The sequence below is a fragment of the Leuciscus leuciscus genome, assembly GCF_965113295.1.
Source record: "Leuciscus leuciscus genome assembly, chromosome: 14".
In the NCBI taxonomy this organism is placed as follows: Eukaryota; Metazoa; Chordata; class Actinopteri; order Cypriniformes; family Leuciscidae; genus Leuciscus; species Leuciscus leuciscus.
The window spans coordinates 17,461,472-17,483,795 of NC_138738.1; the positions used below are offsets into that span (position 1 = coordinate 17,461,472).

The 22,324-nt window shown below is 37.7% G+C and overlaps 1 protein-coding gene across 9 annotated transcripts in view; it reads right to left on the reverse strand.

Annotated features, from left to right (window-relative positions):
- The window catches only part of dlg1a (discs large MAGUK scaffold protein 1a), a 131,069-nt gene extending 117,949 nt beyond the window's left edge, over positions 1–13,120 (reverse strand). For 2 of the 9 annotated variants that reach the window (XM_082189516.1, XM_082189519.1), the window contains exons 1-3: positions 12,358–13,117; positions 12,046–12,177; positions 8,107–8,282 (exon numbers count right to left, since the gene is read on the reverse strand). In XM_082189516.1, the coding sequence (XP_082045642.1) occupies positions 8,107–8,282; positions 12,046–12,177; positions 12,358–12,376 (327 nt within the window). In that variant the 5' untranslated portion in view covers positions 12,377–13,117. Of the gene's footprint in view, positions 1–8,106; positions 8,283–12,045; positions 12,178–12,357 lie in introns of all 9 variants that reach the window. The other 7 variants (XM_082189518.1, XM_082189517.1, XM_082189513.1 and 4 more) reach the window with 5 other exon arrangements.
- Positions 13,121–22,324: the final 9,204 nt, after the last annotated feature.

Here is a 22,324-nt window from a genome sequence, read left to right on the forward strand (position 1 = left end):
GGGTATAAATAGATGCAAATTTTTTAATCACGATTAAATGCGATTAATCGTGAATAATCACTCACTTATCGTGAAATCAAGCATAAACCGTTTATCTTGTTTACCACGTTTATTTTGTCATCATTTGCTATATCCAGCAAAGTAAATCATCAGATTGAAGGGTGATTTTTGCAAAACTATTTTCTGGGTAAAACAAAACAACAAAAAAACACACCTTTTCAAGGTAAATATTTGTCTTCCCAAAAAATGAGACTCCAAAGGGACACCAAATGATAGAAGGAGTGTGTATAATTCATTACAAAATAATATATATATATATATATATATATATATATATATATATATATATATATATATATATATATATATATATATATATATATATATTTAAATGCATTTCTTCTCTAGCTGGTTTCCTAATCTACTTGCCTAATAAACCTGGCATTGTGTACTACAACAATTGTTGGCTCTTTGATGAATGCTTTGTTCTTCTTTGGTAAGTCGCTTTGGATAAAATTGTCTGCTAAAAGCATAAATGTAAATGTAAATTTATTCACACCAAAGCACTCATAAAAAAATAAAAATAAACATTACAGGAAAACCTTTTCAGAATTCACAGTGTACAATATGTGTAAAGTACAACAGCAAGGAGCTTGTTTACATTTTAGACAAGTCAAGTTGCGATATCGAACAGGACCACATGAACATCAGAGCGCCAAGAGTACACATACACTGTTGGTTTGCGCATCATTATAACAGGCTCACACATGCTTACTGTTCGACTCCTATGCGTCACCATAATTGTCTTTACCTACCCATCAAAAAGAAAAAAGTTATCCAGCAAAGGACAGCAGTTTGTGTATCATCTGGCCATACAGCGATGGGATGTTTTGATGTTCAGTTTAGTCTGTATTTCACACAGCACGATGCGTGGGAGCTTGAATATCACAGAATATGAGAGAGCTCATGTTTTAAAGCGAAAATGTACTGGAATGTATAATTCACTGGAAATACAAAGTAAGTCTATATTCTCTCTACCATCTCTGATTGTTTGAATGAATTTGCTTACTGTATCATGGAATGAAATTTTTCCTGGAGTTTAGCAGCTTAAAATGATCTGAACACAAACAGGTTAAAGGGTTAGAATAGAAATTTCTAATATAGAAGGGTTACAGGTGCTCGCAACATTGTAAATGCTCAGTGTGATCCTCCCGACTTCTAGGCTGTATCCGAAATCGTACCATATACTCTATCCCCTATCATTCACTATTCCCTATAGTAGTCCACTAATATAGTTCACTTGAGGGAGTGAATGAAAACGAATTTATTTGGCGCACGACTCTGACTATGGGTTTTCTCTAGCCTTTGCACGTACATCGTTTGTATTGCGGTGCATTGAAGGATTGAATGACTGACTGCACTTAATAACATCCACTGTGGTTTCGGACACCACTACAAATGGCTGTCCTCTCAAATAGTGCCCTATTTAAGGGTTTAGGGGACAATTTCGGACACAGCTCCAGATCATCTAACTGCATTACGTTAATGACGCAATTTCACGTGCTTCAGTAATTTATTTGCGTTAAATCATTTTAACATGTTAAGGATTTTGAATTAATCGCAAGAGTTAACACGTTAACGTTGACAGCCCTAATACATATAGGTTGACCACTACTTACAGTCTTGCCATCCATGATTCCATGAAGAAACTTTAACATCCATGGACTCTTTCCATTTAAAAAAATGGTTCTTTATTGAGGAAAAAAGGTTAATTGGATTATTCAAATGTTCTTCAAAGTAAGAAAGAAAATGTTTTTTTATGAAACATTTCTTTGAGGAACCCAAATTGGTTATTCTATGGCATCACTGTGAAACCCCCCTTTTGGAACCTTTTTTTTTTTTAATGACAACTGACATTAGGTTTTTCTTCCACCTCCAACGGAAAAAAAAATCTTGGGGCAAAATACTTAATATTTTAGTTAAAGAACTGAGTCAAGACAAGGGAGAACAATGGTCATGCAGAACTTGTTTTGGTACCAGTGGTGGAGGAAGTACTGAATCTCAGTACTTAAGTAAAAGTACAAATAACCAGAGACATATTTACTTTAGTAAAAGTAGAAGTACCACAATGAAAACCCTACTTAAGTAAAAAGTAAAAAGTACCTGATTTTAAATGTACTTTAAGTATTTAAAGTAAAAGTACTTGCATAACAATTTATTCTCTTAATGTCTATATTCTAATAATTAGGGCTGTAACAATATGAATCCGAAATCGCTACACTCAGATCTACGAACCTGTGTCGCGGTGTGAGAAGGCAGAATCGCGACACACCCATTTTTTGAAGTTAACATTATACAATACGTAGACCTACACCACAAAACTAGTTGAGGATAAATTATTTAATATTTGGCAATTCCATCGTTATAAACGGTACATTTGCAGTAAAAACTTGAAATATAAATTCTCAGAAAATGCATTTAATACATATTGAAAAATATCAGTATGCGTTTTATATTTAATGGGAAATAGCCTAGGCTACACATGCGTTACGGGACACAAAAAATATTTAACTTTTAGGTAGAAAAAATATTTTTTTGTAATTCTGTGAATTACACTGCGCAAACCAAAAGTAATACCCACCGGATGAAGGGTTGGCTCTCCACAGAACATAACATATTCATTTTATTTTATTTTTCGTGTTCCCATTTATGAGGAAAAACCAATGTTCCAGACGTGACCGCTCTGAAAGGCACTAAAAGACTGCTTTAAAACTTTCACTGAGACCTCAAACAGAAAGCACAAAGCCTTTTTTAAATTTGAATTTCGTTTTGTATTAATTGTATCTCAATTTTAATCAATGTTTCATCAAACAATTGCCAGGATTTAATAAATAAGTAAATATAGTAGAAAAAAGATAATCAGGACACGTGGGCGCCGGCGAGTGAACTGAAGCGCGTCTCATAAATGAACCGAAACTCAGCGTATAAGGTATCCTACTTGCCTCACAGACCTGATAAATATATCTTTAGACAGCTTTAAATGTGTACTTTTAAACAGAACAATTCAAAACGAAAGAAAACCGACTGCTCTCTGCTTATAATCCGTATGAAATGCGCATTTCTCTCTGGCGCGTTCACTATTGCGAAGATCGCGTATCAGTATCGTCAACCTCATCTTTGCAGCTGACACAGAAAACACTTGTTTATTAATAAACAATTAAAATGTCTCCTTGCTATATTTGACATATTCATTGCTTTTGCCGGTTCTTTGTGACAGCTTTTATGTGCTTTATTGTTAGCGCCACCAACGCGATCAGCACCGAAAACATGGAGATTTTTATCAATCCCTGTTTTGGCAGGGGAAAAACTGATCCGAAAATGTAACGAAACGTTGTAGAAATGTAGTGGAGTAGAAAGTATAATAATTGCTGCAAAAAGTAACGAAGTATTTGTACTTCGTTACATTCCACCACTGTTTGGTACAAGGCACCTTGACTAACATTATACATGGGGGGAGGAATGATGAAAAGTAATTATTGCCCCTTTAATTAATCAGCAGCACCTGAAAAGAAAAAAGCTAATTGACTGCATCTTTCTAAGATTGAATTCAGGACAGGACCTGACATATTTTAGTCACATCCACACCAGTCACATAAAACTGACAGTGTGACACTCTCTGCAAACCATGCTTATTATGTTCTTCAAAGAGAGGTTCTTGAAAATGGCAAACCACTCAGTAAAAAGCGGGACTAAAACACTTACACTGCACACCCAATGACATTCTTGTAAAAAAATTAATAAAAAAAAATGCATGTGCAAAACCATGCACTGAATTTTAAAATGTCATGATTAATCTAGAAAATAGCTCTTGCCTTAATTAAGACCATGCAAAATGATTAATGGTAAATGGTAAATTTACCATGGTAAATAAGTACCGGAAATCCATAACTGGTCATTTCTTTGTATGAGAACAGGAAAGTCTATGGAAGTTCAAGCATGCTAGATTTTAAAGGAGAGCCCTGGGTGATTTGCCCTCAGGTAGAGGGTTGGTCATGGCTGCGCATTTGCAGCAGCACAGATGTTCTGCTTTTGCCACTCCAGACAAATATAACGCACTCCAGATAGAAAAAGCATCTCTAAAGCAGCACATTACATAACCCTAAGTTTAGCATATTTCAAGTGCATGCCTGTCAGTGTTCAGACATTGCAAGTGTTCCACGCTCTGCAAACATCCTCTTTACTTGCAAACCTGCGATAACTGTTGAATTCTAGAGGACTCTCTGGTGCAGGTGTGCGCTTAAACACACTTAGCCAGTTGAATAAATTCTGGTAATGGATAAAAACCAGTAGATTATGATCTCATTATGCTAATTTCTTTCAGTAATTACAGATGCCTGGGTTTTTAAAACACTTCAACATGCTGTTATGGTGGTGAGTGATCATAATTGGCATTAAATGATGAAAACAGCTTTATCTTTCAAACACCTTTTACAAATTCCACCCACTCGAAAGTACTCATATTCAAGTAGCCTAAGAACTCCCTGAAATGAACCTAATTCTAGAGTGACAGACATATATGAATGAATGAATGAATGAATGAAACCTTTATTGCCCCGAGGGGAATATATATATATATATATATATATATATATATATATATATTAATTTATTAATTTATTTTTATATATAAATAATTAAATAAATAAATAATCAATAGTAATATATATATATATATATATATATATAATTAAATAAATAAATAATCAATAGTAATATATATATATATATATTTTTTTTTTTATTTTATTTTTTTTAATCACAGCACACACACACACATATACATATACATATATACACACACACATAGGCTATAAACACACATATACATAGCTATCTTTGCCTTGAAGGGCAGAAAGAAATATTGTCCTGTATATACACAGCAGCACACACACCATCTCAAACTCACATTAGCCTTCAGTAAAGCCAATAGTATAATAAAAGATAATAATAGTAAACATCAACACTTCGTAATGCATCTTTACTGATTCAATTTTTTATTCTAATTTCTAATCCAAATTGTCAGCCAGCTCCAGCTGATTTCATGCACTCAGATGTGCAGCCAAAGAAATATGGTCTAGTTTTTTCCCAGTTCTTTCTCCTCCATGCTATCACTCAAAAGGAGTTTTGATTCTCTCTGCAACCACACCACCATTTTATCTTAATCTAGGAGATGCTGAAAGCCCTAACACAAGTGATTGACAGCAAAGACGATCTGCAAAGCATGCACCTCATGCCATACGTTTGTCACAGATATGAATGACAACAGTTAACAGCTTTGTTCATACAGCACTAATCAACCTAAACAGCTCTCAAAATTTAAGTCACTTTAGTTATAAAATGCATGTGTGTAACTCTTATCCTCTTTCGTCTTTGAGAAATTAAGCAAAAAAAAAAAAAAAAAGAAGAAGAAGAAAATAAATAAATAAAATATTCACTCCGTCTCACTAACTATATAACAGCCTAATCAGTGCACACTTCACAGTTTGGTCACCTTTTGCAGCATTTTTTTCTTATTAAACTGAAAAAATATTAGACATATTGACAGAACTTTGTGAATGCTCATTTGAAGCAAATATGTGATTCATGTATAACAAATAAACATACCATCTGTAAAGCTCCTAGCCAGTACTGTAACCAATAAGTATTAAAGTTTCACATCTGTCCATCTTAATCTTACAGCCACTGTTTCATTATAATAAACTGTATTATTAAAAAAAATACTCCAGATGCCTTCTTACCTTTGTGCTAACGATACATAAACAGTCCATTCTTCAGTGCGCGACCTCTCAGCATCTAATTGCAGCTGCTCTAATCCTGTCGCTAAAATATGCGAATGCATATGCATGAATGCATTGTGCGCGCGACATGAACTTACTCTCAGTTGAGCAAACGTACGCATCCATATACCCAGAGAAGTCAAGATTGCATCACCTCGTGTTTCTTTTCAGCTGTGTGTCGGGGATGCTGAGGAGGAGGACGCCTGCACTCATATTGACGCGCATTCAGAGTTGATAAGAGCACCGCGGGGAGACCGGCCAGCATAATGTGCTCCCCTCACCTCTGGACACACGCGCTCCAACAGCACGTCACTGTGTGGGTAACCGCGAGCATTAAAACGCCTCTGCCCTCACTCTGCTGTTTCAGCATCAAACAGTGGACTTCATGTTTTGCAATTAAACTGATGTAAAAGGTAAATTAATTCTGCACCATTCCTGTTACTAACCAAACCAAGTTTGTGATTAATTGTGCAATACTGAGATACAATCAATCTGTAAAAAAAAAGGTATTAATTTCCCAAATAAAACTTTTTGAAGTTTATAGGCATTATATATATATATATATATATATATATATATATATATATATATATATATATATATATACAGCACTATATTTATATTTGCCATTGATATCAATGGCAAGAAAAGGTTCACTGATTAGCATAGGCCCATTCACACCAAGAACGATAACTATAAAGCGTCCACACCATACAATATGGTTCTGTTTATTCACAGCGCTTGCTTGTCCATCACTTTAAATGCTCAAGCTCGTTACAACAGGATGCATTCTATTGGCTGTCAAAAGTTTTTATATGTTCATCGTTCTCAAAGTGATTCCAACGATATAGTTTCTCTGTTCCGTTATCGTGGCTGTGGTGTGAACTCAGCTATTCTTTAATATTTAGAATGATTTTTAGAACTTTATCTTTATCGTTATCGTCCCTGGTGTGAACAGGCCTTTAGAAAAATAGTGCAAACTGGTCGATACTAACCGATCACCTTCAAGCTGATTTTTCTTGATCAATTTAGTTAGCCTATATAATTTTCAGTTAATCAAACAAACAAATTTTGGGGGGGAAGCTTTGTTACAATATCTTCACATTTCTAAAGCTACCGCTGCCCTTACTAAAAGTTTAAGTTTAAGAGGGCATTCATTTGAAACCATAGTTCCTTAAATATATCCAGAAAGCTATAGTTAAATACAAAAATATTTGAAAAGGGTATGTTAGACCCAATTACAGTTTTTTACATGCTTTCAATCATTGTGGAGAGACAGAGGTTTGAAGGAAAAAATAAAACACCACAAAGCTATAAGCACATCCTCTGTGCCAGACTGCCAGTGGAAACATGAAATTATCTACATTCAAACACTCATCTGATTCATTTGAGACTTCATAGAAATGAGACTGCTATGCATTGTTAAAACACTTCTATCCAAAGTGTGGAAGATCACTTCCAATCCCAATGGAAGGAAAGTCTACCCACTCTCGAAAATGTGAGCAACAATTTAAATGAAAAATGCATGACCAGTCCTTATACAATTTAAATGAGAAATTAACATTATTAAATAACAAGGTAACTCTAAATATTCTGTAGTCACAGAACTCCTACGTAAAGTAACACATTTAAACTGCAATCCGTTTAGTCAAAGGTTTAAAACTTCACATGTTTCCGAATTATGCATATTAATTAAGGCGCATTACATCCTCAATTTCCTGTTAAGCACAAGTTTAACAAATACTGGAGGTTCTGAAGTAGGTTCACCAGAGCTGAATCATTAACATGATTTTTTTAAAATAACATTATGATGAGTCTCTGAATGATCTCCAACCACAATTCAAGTTCTATAGTGAAGCAATCATCCTGCTTTTCCAAATATCAACACAGCTCAAAAACAAAAACTTAATTTAACTTAAATTTTAGACAACAATGCCAGTTACCTTATCTATTTTTGATCCTACAATGAAAATGGTCTACAAACCTGAAGAAGGATCAACCATTGCGTTTATATGAGCGACACAGAAGTACTGCTTCATTCGGAATGAATCACTATTTTTGAATGAATCTTTGAATGAATAACAACTACTTTCACAAGAATAAAACCATTTATTCTTGTCCGTTTCAGCATCAACAATGGTGTCATAATTGGCAGCAATTACTCTGCATGCACTGCAGAAAATCAATTACAACATTCAAGATACATGTACTGCATACAGCAAACATGCGCTTCTATGAAGCATATATAACAACATCATATTCTGCTTACCTCTTCGCTTTGAGTACAGATGTTGGGCACAGTTTCTGTTGGTCCAGTGGTGCTGGGAGGGCCAGAGAGATTCCATTCGTTAACAGGAGGAAAAGGTTCTCTGGTTTTAAGGCTTGATGGCTCTATGGGCTTATCCTCATTATCCTGGAGGCTCACTTCATAAAATTCCTGGATATCTGAAAGAATTAACAGGTTATAATGAAGTACATGAGATTATATAGCCAGCCACCAATACAGCTATAATCCCTATAAATGTTCAAAGAATCAAACTTTCATGAAAATACAGATTCCACATTACCAGAACAAATTTATACACATTTTTCAGAGACATCCTCCATATGCATTCGCACTAAAACACTTTAGGGGCGCAGTGCAAATTTATCAAACAATGTGTTTTACATTAATAAAGGGATACAGGGAGACATTTACAAGCAAAATTATTTAATTTATTAGAATACAAAAAGTACAAATATTACTGAGTTTAAGTATTGTACTGTAATAAGTATTGTAAGTCGCTTTGGATAAATTCATCATGGATAAATGGCTACTGACTATCGCTATCTAAAGATATATTATGGCGGCACCAAAAAAGGAGCCATCCATTGACCATTACGCTGTCTTCAACACAGCAGTACAGAATTTATTTGAAAATGTAAACTGAATTCATCTTTACATTTTTGTAAAAGTAGGCTGCACTGCACACCATGTCTTCCCACACACATAGCAGCCGACATGCATGTAACACACTAAGGATTTCTGTGTGCAGTGGCATGAGATTATGATTTTTTTTTTTTTTACTTTTTTTTTAATTGTTTTATATGGATTTTAGTAAAACACAAAAGAACAGAACAAACAGGTCACTAGGGGTATAACATACAATTATGTTATTCACAAACTGTTAATGTCAAATCAGGGGTTACTCTCCCAATAGTCTCAAAGGAGTGAAAGGAGAGAAAAATTTTTTTTCTCAATATAGTATTACCAATCAAATGTAAATGAGAAAAGGATAAATAAAATAAAAATTATAATAATTTGCCTTACACTCACAATATCTCCTTATGCTCAATCCCTACTCCTATACATTAGCCATTTTGACCAGTACTTGTAAAATGTATCCATATTTAATCGTAAAGAGAAGGTCAGCTTTTCCATATCATATATATGACTTAAAATCACTATCCACTCATCTTTTGTTGGTGGACTCTCATGGAGCCATTTCTTAGTTATTGTTTTTTTTTACTCGCAACTAATAATACATTAAGTAGGTATTTGTCTAGAGTATTAAGATTAGTTGGTATATTTCCTAAATATATAGTACTGAAACTGTACTCCGTCTCGAATCCCAGTATCAATTTTATTTCAGTGACTATCTCTAACCAAAAAGGCTGAATCGTTGGACATTTCCAGAATATGTGAAAGTAATCTGCCATTGAAGTATTACATTGTCTCCAACAGAATGCAGATTCTGGTTTACCATTCTGTAAATATTTTCTTTTGGGAGTAATAAAGAATCTTATGATATTCTTCCACGAGAATTCTCTCCATTGACCTGAACTGGTGGTAGTATACTGTGTTTTGCAGATGTTTAACCACTCTTCATCAGATAAAATTATGTTCACTTCCTTCTCCCATTTATCGTTCACATATAATGTAGAGTGATTTTTAGAAGATTGTATACTTGAATATATTCTTGATATCAGTTTCTTGTGAGTCCCACTCTTATACGCATCAATAAAAATATTGATCATATTCATTTCAATTTTATCGTTATTTTTAATATTTTTATTATAATGGTTCCTAAGCTGTAGGCATGAGATTATGATTAATCTCAAAATCTTTTTTTTTTTTATTAACATTCTTTTAGCTTTTTTCAGAGATACTGTTGAGTCCTAAAAATTCTGTTAAATTTACGGTAAAATACCGGCAGCTGTGGTTGCCAGAACTTTAGCGTCAAAAATACGGTAGCAACATTTTAGATTTTACAGACTTTACTTAAATTTACAGTAATAAACCATATTTAATTATATGATATAATGTTAATTTATTGACCTATTGATCTATTTATATCTGTTTTGTACCATAGTAACACGCTGACAACCACCAATCACAGTGGAGATGAAAGACACATGATGAATTAATGATCATCACAAGCAGCTCTTTCACAAGAAAGATAATAATAATATATAGAAGCTGCACAGTGTCATTCATACAAACACTAAACACCATCATGGTAACACACCTGAAATTTTAGAAATGCAATAAGCATTAATTTAACAACATTAAATGTAACATAAAACCCTAATGTACATAACTGATTAGAAAAAACTAAGAAAACTATGAAGAAACATAGTTATTTCAACAAAAATACATCAAATGTGAAGTGTCACGCAGGGAATTGTGGGAATGTCAATTTACGCTTTTTCACTGTAAATTATACAATGACTTGTTCTTTTTCACTTCCAAAAACTGTAAATTTAACAGTATTTTACAGTAAAATTACATTAAATGTACTGTTAGATCTATCACAGTTGTTTACCGTATAAAGTAAGGAAACTTTCTCTTAACCATTTAACAGTTTTTTACTGTAGCATTTTTACAGTCTTTGACCGTTAAAATCACGATCATTTTTTACAGATGTTTTCAGCCTAAAACACGGACTAGATGGACTAATAATACGCTGGACTAATAATAACACCATGAAACACAAATACTCTTTATGGTTGTTAACAGCACTTCCATGGATTCATACAGAGAACAGGCCAAGCAAAATGAGGAGTTCAAATCATGGAAACATAATGGTGAGAATCCACTGAGTTGTAACCCACTGAGCGCAGCATAACTGGAAACTAAATAGAGAAATGATGCATTTCAAATGCTTCTTAATTAAGTATTGAGGGATTTAAGTATGCACCACTGTGCTGTGCTTTGATTTGTCAAGTCAGTGTGGGCATACAAAATGTTCTAAATTACAATAGGGTAGGCCATGCAACTGCAAAAATCCATTTGTCAAATATCTCACCACAACCTTTTGAAGGTGCACACTAACACAGCACAGCACAGCGCAGGCGGTATAAAACAAATATACAAAAACTTTTCAAGTTATTACTTCATAGTTATTTCCGGATATGTTCCGTTGGACTTTGTAACAGTGCTTATCACCAGTAATTTCTTCTTCCATTTTATCTTAATTACATAAACTCCCAAAAGACCCAGCTTAAAAGCAAAACTCAAAAGATTTTCCCAAATTGATGAAAATTATACAAATTAATTGAAAACACAAAACACTGTTTAGTCTATTCCCAGCTAATTTAATCCAAGACACTTTTTGAAAAACACATTACCTCTTCCATTTCCATCACTTGTCCATGCCTTGTAATTACTGGATAAGGTCTAAAAAAATACTTTAATATATAAAAACAACAAAGCAAAACCCAAAATGCCCCTGATTTTTTCTAAAACCTAAAGGGATAATTGACACAAAAATGAAAATTATGACATCATTTAACTTATCCTCAAGTTGTTCCAAGTCTGTATGAATTTCTTTCTTCTGCTGAACACAAAATATGATATTTTGAAGAATACGAGAAACCAAATAGTTTATGGTCCATCCACTGTTTGGGTAAGCTACATGACAATTCTCATTTCTGGGTGTACTATCCCTTTTATAATGCTTTCCGTGAGTATTGAAACCCTGCTTCTTTCAATTTTCCCTAATTGTCATGTGAGAAAAACATTCCCACAAGTTTAAAATGCTGTGCGTCAACACCTTTATTTGCAGTTAAATAAAAAAACTAAAATAATGCTGTTGTAACACACCGCTGAACTTGTCAAACACAAATAGTGTTGAAGTCAAACCTGTTCCACCATTTCAGCACACACGACAAAATGCTAAGAAACTTCCTCGAGGAAAAAAAATTGGTTCTTTTAACAGCAACTTACCTATAAGAGCCTGGAAGAGTGTGCTCTGAAATATGTCGATGACTCTCTCAATTGAAAGTCTGAGATGAGGGTCTCCAGTCTGACTGAGTTTAGTTCTGTATTCCTCCAGAAGCTGCAGTGCCCTCTGAGCATCTGAAAAATTTAATTAAATCATATACAAATCTGCTGAAAAACACTGGCCAAACAAAACAAAATAAGATGTTTAAAATATAGATTAAGAAAAAAAATTAAGATTTCTTTATTTCACTCATATAGCCTAAAATATTGCCTATACGTATAATTATATAGGCTGAATTTTTAAAGACACCTCACCTTTCTTTCTCACTGGCATGATCAAGACTCAGAGATTCAAAGTCCCACACTTTTTAAAAGGCGACTGTTGTAAAGCATTGGAATGAATGACCGATCACTTTCACTTTGAGTCGCTTCACTTTGATTTGGCAGTGATCGCTGAACGGGTCAGAGTGACATGTGAGAGTGAAAGATCAATAGCAATAATCCGCCAATACAATAAAAAACTATAAACGACCACTTCACTCATAACCTGCTGTCAGAGGCGGCAGGAACCCGTAGGCACTTTCATACAACTCTGGATAATATCAACTTTCTGCAGACGAATGAATGGAGTAGCTAAATCAGAAAATCGCGGAGTGCATTACAAATATTTGGAAAAATTGCCTCCGGTCTGTTGTAATGGAAGTGGTAGAATTGGCAGAAATACTAATAATCCCTGTTGGAGTGCAAGTAAAGTTCACTCGTAGACGGGTTGCCGTCCATACATCTCATCCCGTTCCCTTCTGACTGGAGTCCTGGATCCCCGCACGTCCGTAATCGAAACTTCTTCAGCGCAACACTTCCTCTTTCTTCTAGAGTGCCCGAAATTCCCAAACTTTCCTGCAAAATGGCGACCTTGATATGCAAACAGATCACATGATCTACTGATCTACTGCCTTCCCTCTGCGCTCAAAGGAATCAGCGCTCAGGTTTCTTCACTCAGCAGCTGCGAGGAAGCAGACGGTAAAAGAGCGAGGTCTTTATTAAGTTTATCCTCACTTTAAGTAATGAAATCTGGAGAAATGATATGAGAACTGTAGAACATCAATCTCGTTCAGAGTATATAGGTATAGCTTACTTTGGTAGTAGCCTACTAGGCTATATAGAATATGCCTATATCATTTTATTCAGTTTTATTAAAAAACTTAACTAACAATGACATTTTTAGTTATTAGCCTGTACGTCATCCCTCATTTGTTTGACATTTAGGAGTATCTCGTAAAAAAAAAATTGTGACATCAGATCAATCCTTATAATCCATTGGCCTGTATCTGCTAATGAAATGACTGTGATTGAGGTTTATAGTCTCTTGAATGGCAAACTGGAATTATCAAAATCCTGCTTTACTTACTGAGTCAAGAACTAAAAATGAATCTTTGTGATTTCATGTTACTTATTACACATCAGTTAGTTGATTTGAGTGGTGTGCAAGAGTTCTTATTTTATTTAATATTTCACTGTTTGCCTATTTCTACAAGTAAAGCTTAATGCTTTGTCTTCTTTTGGAATTATTTTCATTGATGGAGAAAAAATATTAGGCCTATAACTAACTGGTCAAGTTTTCAATATATTTATAACTTTATAGAACTAAATAGCCATATTACAGTAACAATAAATAACTAAGAGTGAGAAATAGATTTGTTGCAGTGCAGTATTTACTAATTTTGTGACGTTATATATAAAAATACAACTGTTCATGTTAGCTCAGTTTCATTGAATAATATTAAAAGACACAACTTTTGATTTGAATAATGTTTCACTAAATGTTGAAATTAGCATTAACTTGCTTTAATTGTTAGTTCAAATAATAACTAATGTTTACAACTTTATTGTAAAGTGTTGCCCTATAGGCCTACTCAGGGACCCCGACCAGAATAATATTTGAATAATATGTTCACATATGCCAACTTCAATGAAAATACTGTACTGGTCATACACGCTCATTCCTTCACAACTGTCTGTATCAATATTTATTCAGTGTTTAGTGCAAAATATTAGCATCTTTTTTTTATCGTTCAGTTCTGTAACAGAGTTTGTTTCATATGAGGCAACTTATCCTATCAAAGGCACACTGTTACCAGCAAAGATGAAGTCAGGCTAAGTTTGGCTTTTGTTGGTTGTTTTGTTCTTTGAAATGGCTTTTGTCGTTTGAATCTTGTGAAGGGTGGATGTCGAGTCACAGGGTGCTGTCACATTGCCACAGTTTGGGTGGGGAGAAGTCTGCCACACACACAAAAACAGTGGTGTCTTTCTCAAACGCCCATTAGAGTCAGAGGCTATTTTCCAGAGCGTTTCATACACAAAGAAACTATGTTATGAATGGCTGTACGAGCAGAACATTTTCACAGATTTACAATGATCCATTTATGAAAAATGTGTACAAATTGAAGGCCAAGCTATGTCTGAGGAGTGCTACCACAATTTTGACAGATACTTCCACCGCCCACACAGTTTGACAAGCCTATGCTTGACTTGAAGTGTGTGTCTGGTAATGCCTAATGGATTCTTACTATACACATTGTATTATTGTATTGTATTGTATTGTATTGTATTATTCTGTATCTCAGAACCTTATTCCCACAGCATTGCTTATATATGACCCAAGCAAATGAAATTTAAGTTAATAATGATATTATATAATTAATAATAGTATTTGAAACCCCTGTTCACCTCTAATATGCATGTAGAATTTCCTTTCAATATCTTAATGATTTATGGAAAGTTACTTCTAGGTTGTGGGTTGCTTTAAATAAATAGAGCTTTCATCCTTCGGTGGTTATGTATAATTACAGTTGCACACACCCTCTGCTTTCTTTGGAGGCATGTACAGTAAGTGAAGAGCCTTGACATGGAATGCATGGCTGTAACCGGACCTGAGCACTTCTAACTCTTCATGTTGAAACCAGGGGGCATTACTCAACACATCAAGTGGATTGTCTAATAACGAAGGGCATTTAGTATGGATCAAGGATGTGTCTCAGATTCACAGATTCAGAACATACATTTTAGACCACCCACAGTCCATTCCCTGACTTTTAGATGCATATTACACACAAATAACAGGTGTGACCAAGTTGTTGTTTTTTAAGTAAGTGTGGAGTCTTTGCATTTAAGTTCTAACTAAGTCCCAAGTCAAGACAGGCAAGTCTAAGTCAAGCTGCAAGTCATCAATTTTAAGCTACAAGTCGTAAACAAATCATTAGTGCTTTTTGTCCAAATTAGTGATAATTATTAAATACTAAATAAATGTAAAAATTATATTAGGAAGGCTTTTAGAATATGGCTTCCCAGTTTAATTTCATGTTGGTTCAGTTTCACTATTTTATATTATTTATTTCATTCTAAAGATTTTAAAACAAATGAACTGTTAATTGTGGAAATGAATTGTAATTTGCTACTTATTTTTTCACACATTTAAAAATACTCTAACTGAGCCGGTATCATTTTTTATATACAAACATACATTGTGGCTGATGACAACCGGGATCAGTCCGAAACAGGCGTTCACAGGGTTGTGAGGAAGAAATTGACTAGTTGGTAAACTGAGTTTCATTTTAAACAATCTAGTTGCAAGTAAAGAGCTTTCCTGTCGGTGGTTCTTGGCCAGATTAAGATGTAAACTGAACCAGTCTTAATGCTGACAGTCAAAAGTCTGGTGATGAGAGATTAGATGCCCCTATAATTTAAGTATGACTTTTGACACACTTAGCATATCATCATGTGCATATTTCATTTTTGTATGTACAGTACAGCAATTAGCACATCATCAAGTGGAGTGCATGATAAAGTTAACCATAACAATGTATAAAGCAGTGGTTCTCAAACTTCTTGACTAATAGGCCCCTAATATAAGATATAATATTTCTTCCAGCATGTTCTACTATAGCCTAATTATATTTTAAAACTGGTAGCTTCAATGTATTAATTAACTCATATTAATTAACCTCAAATATTTTATTTCAGACTTTTTAATAACTCTCTGTTCTTTAATAAAATAGTTGTTGAGGTGGAAAATGAAAAATAAAAGGAAGAAACATTCAGTTTACACATTTTTGTGTGGTTTTTATTTTTAGCATTTTAATAAAGTTAGATCATTTGAATAATCATTTGAAATCATCCTGTGGCCCCTTGGGCCCCCTAGTGGACTCCGGCCCCCTGATTGAGAAATACTGTTATAAAGTAGACATCGCAATGATCATATATGACTGTATTATTGAATTGTAGACAGGCTCAAATGATTCTTGGCATCTCTGAAGTCTGAAGTAATTAATCACACAACACTAATGATCCCAGTCAAAGAATGCCAAGATATTATTGTCATCTCATTTCTCATCTCACCTTGAACTGGCAAATTGTTAACAGCAACAATAGAGTCAAATCTGCACAGTCACGTCCTGTAATCAATTTCCATTAGAAGCACCTTCAGATTTCTGCTCTGGATATATATCTGATGTGATTTCTACAATACATCACCTTGTTATTCTCAGATAGGCCTACATGTCCAAATGGGGTTCATATAAGGATCAATTATTTGAATGATTTGTTTGATCAAATTATTAGTTTATATTGTAACTTTTCAATGGACTTTCACCTTCATTGTGTTTGTTTAATGCCAGATTTAGACATTTGAAAATGCATTTTCCTTTTATTGGTTTCCTTTGTACTTTCTTCTGTTCATATGCTGAACGAAATGCAGACTGTCCACAGTATGCAGACAGTACAGAATGTCCACTCACAATGTCCATTAGAGTTATTGAGGGTTTTATTACTTATTGTGGCGTGTATGACGCTGGCAAGGTTTAAATGCTTCATTGCTTACTCAGGAATAATAGTAATAATAATAATAATCCAGTAATGTGTATAAAATTGTGTTTCATTTTCTTAAGCAGCAGCACTGCATCACTCGGAGCAGATCTCATTAGTGAGAAAGCTGAGATCCAGCAGTTAAGCTGCAGATCAGCAGCACTGACAAACTCTCATAAAATCATGTAGGCCTATCATACTTGCACCTGTTATTATGGGGTTTTAGTATTAGAAAATTAATAAATAACACTGAGTTCTTTTGGTATCAGTAACGAGGTAGGTTCGTGTGAGGTAAACAACAAGTCCAAACTGTGCAGTGGTGAATATTTCAATATATAAAAGCTTTTATACAAAGCAATATATAAAAACGGTTTTACGCGGTCTGTTCTTGTATTATTCAAGAAAACATTCCATTCTATTTCTATTAATATTCCATATTGTAACAACGTTTCTCTCATTCGTAATGCAAGGTCTCTTATTAAACTTTAAATACCCAGTCAAAGATTTCCAGTGGTGCAACATCAAGATAATAAAATATATGAAGATATTGGAGACAATATTCATTATTGCATTCGTTTTCCAAACCTTTTTCCAATGGTCACGGCGGGGATGCTGGATGAGTCTCTAGGACAATGTTAAGTTGTTAATTATTGTGTGTATACTGACACCTAGTGGATATATTGGTGCAGTATCAAAAATGTGATAAAAACCAGACTGCAGGTTGCATAAACTACTTAGACTGGATTTACAAGTTAAATAATTTTTGTCTTTAAGACTGGTCATAACTTTTTGTGTCAGTTAAATACAAATAATGGGTTACACTTTATTTTACTGGTCCCTTTAACACATTCTGTTGACTAAATGTAACGTTGCACCTTCATGTAACTTTCATTAGTGATAGTAGAGTAATATAGACTGGTAGGGTTAGAGTAAGTTGACTGTTGAAGGACCATCACAATAAAGAGTTAGCAGATATTAAGCAGAGAGTCTACTAATACTCTAATGAGAGCTAGTTGACATGTAGTGGCAAAGTTACTTATTGTCAATAGACAAAATCAAAATAAAGTGTTACCAAATTATAATTTGAAAAGTTTTGAAAAGTAAGACTGATTAGCCCTTGACTGCTCAAGCATAGTCTTACATTTGGCTAGATTTATACAACTGGACAGTTATTTGCCTGTTCTTTAAAAGGTAACATTTATTCCAAAACTCTAAAGTTGTTCATATTCGTGTTACGTGCTATTGTGTTGCTTCTATGTAATGCTATGCCATACACATCTCAGAATAGATGAGGAACATGGGGTTACACGTTTGGTGTGCTGTGTGGGTCAGTTTGTCAGAAGTTGTCGTTTGAGACCAATCATGATCAACTATTCATATGTAATTCTTGAAATTTTTGTTTTGTTTTAATTGTGATGGTCAGATGCACGTTTGAAAAGATAGAAATAATGAAAAGGATTGGCTTTGTGAAGTGACTGTGGCAACAATCACTCCCTACAGTACTGTGCAAAAGTCTTAGGCACGTTCGTTTTCACCAAATAAATAAATAATAATAATAATTTAAACTGATATTTCCTGCTACTACAGCAAAAGATATAAATCACAGTTTTAAAATAATTTTTTAGGTGAAAATACTAAAATGCCTAAGACTTTTGCACAGTACTAGTATAGGGCCGCACAATATATCGAAATATCGCAAATGTATATATCGCAATATGCATATAGCAACTGTCACATTCACGGTCTGTCATCGTCCTGTCTGCACTACAGTTCCCAGAATCCTCCTTGTTTCCACACATGAACTCACTCCCTTCATTACCCACCTGTTCATCATCATTATCTGCATCACCTGTCTTGTGTTCATCTGTGTGTGTATTTAAGTTCCTGGTTTTCACTCTTCACTTGTCGGTCAATGTTTATGTTTGGTTTAGTCTATGCTCTGAGCACACGCTCCCTGCTTCTTGTATTTGCTATATTGAGAATTAAAACCTTTGATTTATCATCTTCGTGTTCGCCTCCTACTTCATCTACCCAGAACCTGACAGATTGACCGACCAAGGAAATGGATGAACGCCTCAAATTCATCCTCGTGGCTCAGGAGAACCACGATTTATCAAGTTTCTCCAGGAAGTTTGTGGAACTCGCCCTCAAAAGCACTTTGGAGGACAAAACCCTCAGCGTGCTGTTCCGGGTCGGGGTCACTCTCCATCAACATCTCAACCTCCCAGACACCACCGGACTGAGTTGGAGAGAGACTGTGTTCCGGTGTCTGTTGAGTGTTGCGTCCCGGTCCGGAACGCCACCGTCTCCAGCCATCTCCGCCACGCTATCCATCCTCATCCATAGTCCAGCCGAGCCTGCACTTCACGCCAGTCCAGCCGAGCCTGCACTTCACGCCAGTCCAGCCGAGCCTGCACTTAACGCCAGTTCAGCCGAGCCTGCACTTAATGCCAGTCCAGCCGAGCCCGCACTTCACGCTAGATCTGCCGAGTCCAAGGCAGTATGCGCCATGCCCGCCGAGCCTGAGACTGAGAGCGTCATGCCCGCCGAGTCTGAGACTGAGAACGTCATGCCCGCTGAGACTGAATGCATTAAGTCCTCTTCACCGCTGGTTCCGCCCAGCACAGAGCCCTCATCGCCGCTGGATCCGCCCAGCACAGAGCCCTCATCGCTGGATCCGCCCAGCACAGAGCCCTCATCGCTGGATCCGCCCAGCACAGAGCCCTCTTCGCTGGATCCGCCCAGCACAGAGCCCTCTTCGCTGGATCCGCCCAGCACAGAGCCCTCTTCGCTGGATCCGCCCAGCACAGAGCCCTCTTCGCTGGATCCGCCCAGCACAGAGCCCTCTTCGCTGGATCCGCCCAGCACAGAGCCCTCTTCGCTGGATCCGCCCAGCACAGAGCCCTCTTCGCTGGATCCGCCCAGCACAGAGCCCTCTTCGCTGGATCCGCCCAGCACAGAGCCCTCTTCGCTGGATCCGCCCAGCACAGAGCCCTCTTCGCTGGATCCGCCCAGCACAGAGCCCTCTTCGCTGGATCCGCCCAGCACAGAGCCCTCTTCGCTGGATCCGCCCAGCACAGAGCCCTCTTCGCTGGATCCGCCCAGCACAGAGCCCTCTTCGCTGGATCCGCCCAGCACAGAGCCCTCTTCGCTGGATCCGCCCAGCACAGAGCCCTCTTCGCTGGATCCGCCCAGCACAGAGCCCTCTTCGCTGGATCCGCCCAGCACAGAGCCCTCTTCGCTGGATCCGCCCAGCACAGAGCCCTCTTCGCTGGATCCGCCCAGCACAGAGCCCTCTTCGCTGGATCCGCCCAGCACAGAGCCCTCTTCGCTGGATCCGCCCAGCACAGAGCCCTCTTCGCTGGATCCGCCCAGCACAGAGCCCTCTTCGCTGGATCCGCCCAGCACAGAGCCCTCTTCGCTGGATCCGCCCAGCACAGAGCCCTCTTCGCTGGATCCGCCCAGCACAGAGCCCTCTTCGCTGGATCCGCCCAGCACAGAGCCCTCTTCGCTGGATCCGCCCAGCACAGAGCCCTCTTCGCTGGATCCGCCCAGCACAGAGCCCTCTTCGCTGGATCCGCCCAGCACAGAGCCCTCTTCGCTGGATCCGCCCAGCACAGAGCCCTCTTCGCTGGATCCGCCCAGCACAGAGCCCTCTTCGCTGGATCCGCCCAGCACAGAGCCCTCTTCGCTGGATCCGCCCAGCACAGAGCCCTCTTCGCTGGATCCGCCCAGCACAGAGCCCTCTTCGCTGGATCCGCCCAGCACAGAGCCCTCTTCGCTGGATCCGCCCAGCACAGAGCCCTCTTCGCTGGATCCGCCCAGCACAGAGCCCTCTTCGCTGGATCCGCCCAGCACAGAGCCCTCTTCGCTGGATCCGCCCAGCACAGAGCCCTCTTCGCTGGATCCGCCCAGCACAGAGCCCTCTTCGCTGGATCCGCCCAGCACAGAGCCCTCTTCGCGGTCCCCATCAGCCCAATCAGAGACTGTTTTTAGCCATCCTTCTCCTGTACCCGGGACTTTCCCCAAGTATTTTTTTGGGGGGGGGGGCCATATGCCTCCGTCCTGGCCACTCGAGGGACCACGGCCACCCGAAGGGTCCTCACCGCCGTGGTCGCCTGAGGGGACCGCACCGCCATGGCCACCCGAAGGGTCCGCACCGCCATGGCCACCCGAAGGGTCCGCACCGCCATGGCCACCCGAAGGGTCCGCACCGCCATGGCCACCCGAAGGGTCCGCACCGCCATGGCCACCCGAAGGGTCCGCACCGCCATGGCCACCCGAAGGGTCCGCACCGCCAGGGCCTTATCCTCAACCTGCACCGCCTTGGTCCTGTCTTCAACCTGCACCGCCTTGGTCCTGTCTTCAACCTGCACCGCCTTGGTTCTGTCTTCTGTCTGCACCGTCGTGATCACCTCCTCCTCTGTCTGTCCTGCCACCATCCTGGAGTCCGTCCTTCTGAACCTGTTCCTCCTTCCCATCACGGACTCCAGGATGCCCACCCCCCCCTCCCATATGCTGCCGCCTTCGGCGCGGGACGCGCCTTGCGGGAGGGGGGAGTAATGTCACATTCACGGGCTGTCATCGTCCTGTCTGCACTACAGTTCCCAGAATCCTCGTTTCCATACATGAACTCACTCCCTTCATTACCCACCTGTTCATCATCATTATCTGCATCACCTGTCTTGTGTTCATCTGTGTGTGTATTTAAGTTCCTGGTTTTCACTCTTCACTTGTCGGTCAATGTTTATGTTTGGTTTAGTCTATGCTCTGAGCACACGCTCCCTGCTTCTTGTATTTGCTATATTGAGAATTAAAACCTTTGATTTATCATCTTCGTGTTCGCCTCCTACTTCATCTACCCAGAACCTGACAGCAACGGCTTGCAATAACTGGGGTCATGAACAAATGACAAAGAGAAAATCACTCACTGCTCTTGGCTGAATAACTTTTGTAGCTTTAATAAGAATCAGTAGGCTATATATATATATATTAAATTCATGACAACTAAGCAGTGTTTTATTTTTACATTTGATTATTCGGTTTCTGTTGTTAAATAAACCTAATGTAAGCCTACCTGAAACCCTAAACCCAGTGGTTTACACTGATGTTAAAATAACACTTCTTATGCTACAGTAAAACACTGCTGTTCACTTTCAGATGTTGTAGGGATGTTTTCTTGTCACAAAAATATATTTTAAAGATCATTTAAGTTTATTTTACACACTTTAAGCATTATCGTATCGCATATCGAATATTGCATTATTTAATGAGTTATCACATATCGCATTTTTCTTCAATATCATGCAGCCCTATACTGTGTATATATTTATTTATGAACTTGTCTGTTAAGACAAATTATTTCATAAATTATAAATTCCTGCATTTCACTCAAAACATACCTGCAAACATAACTGCATTT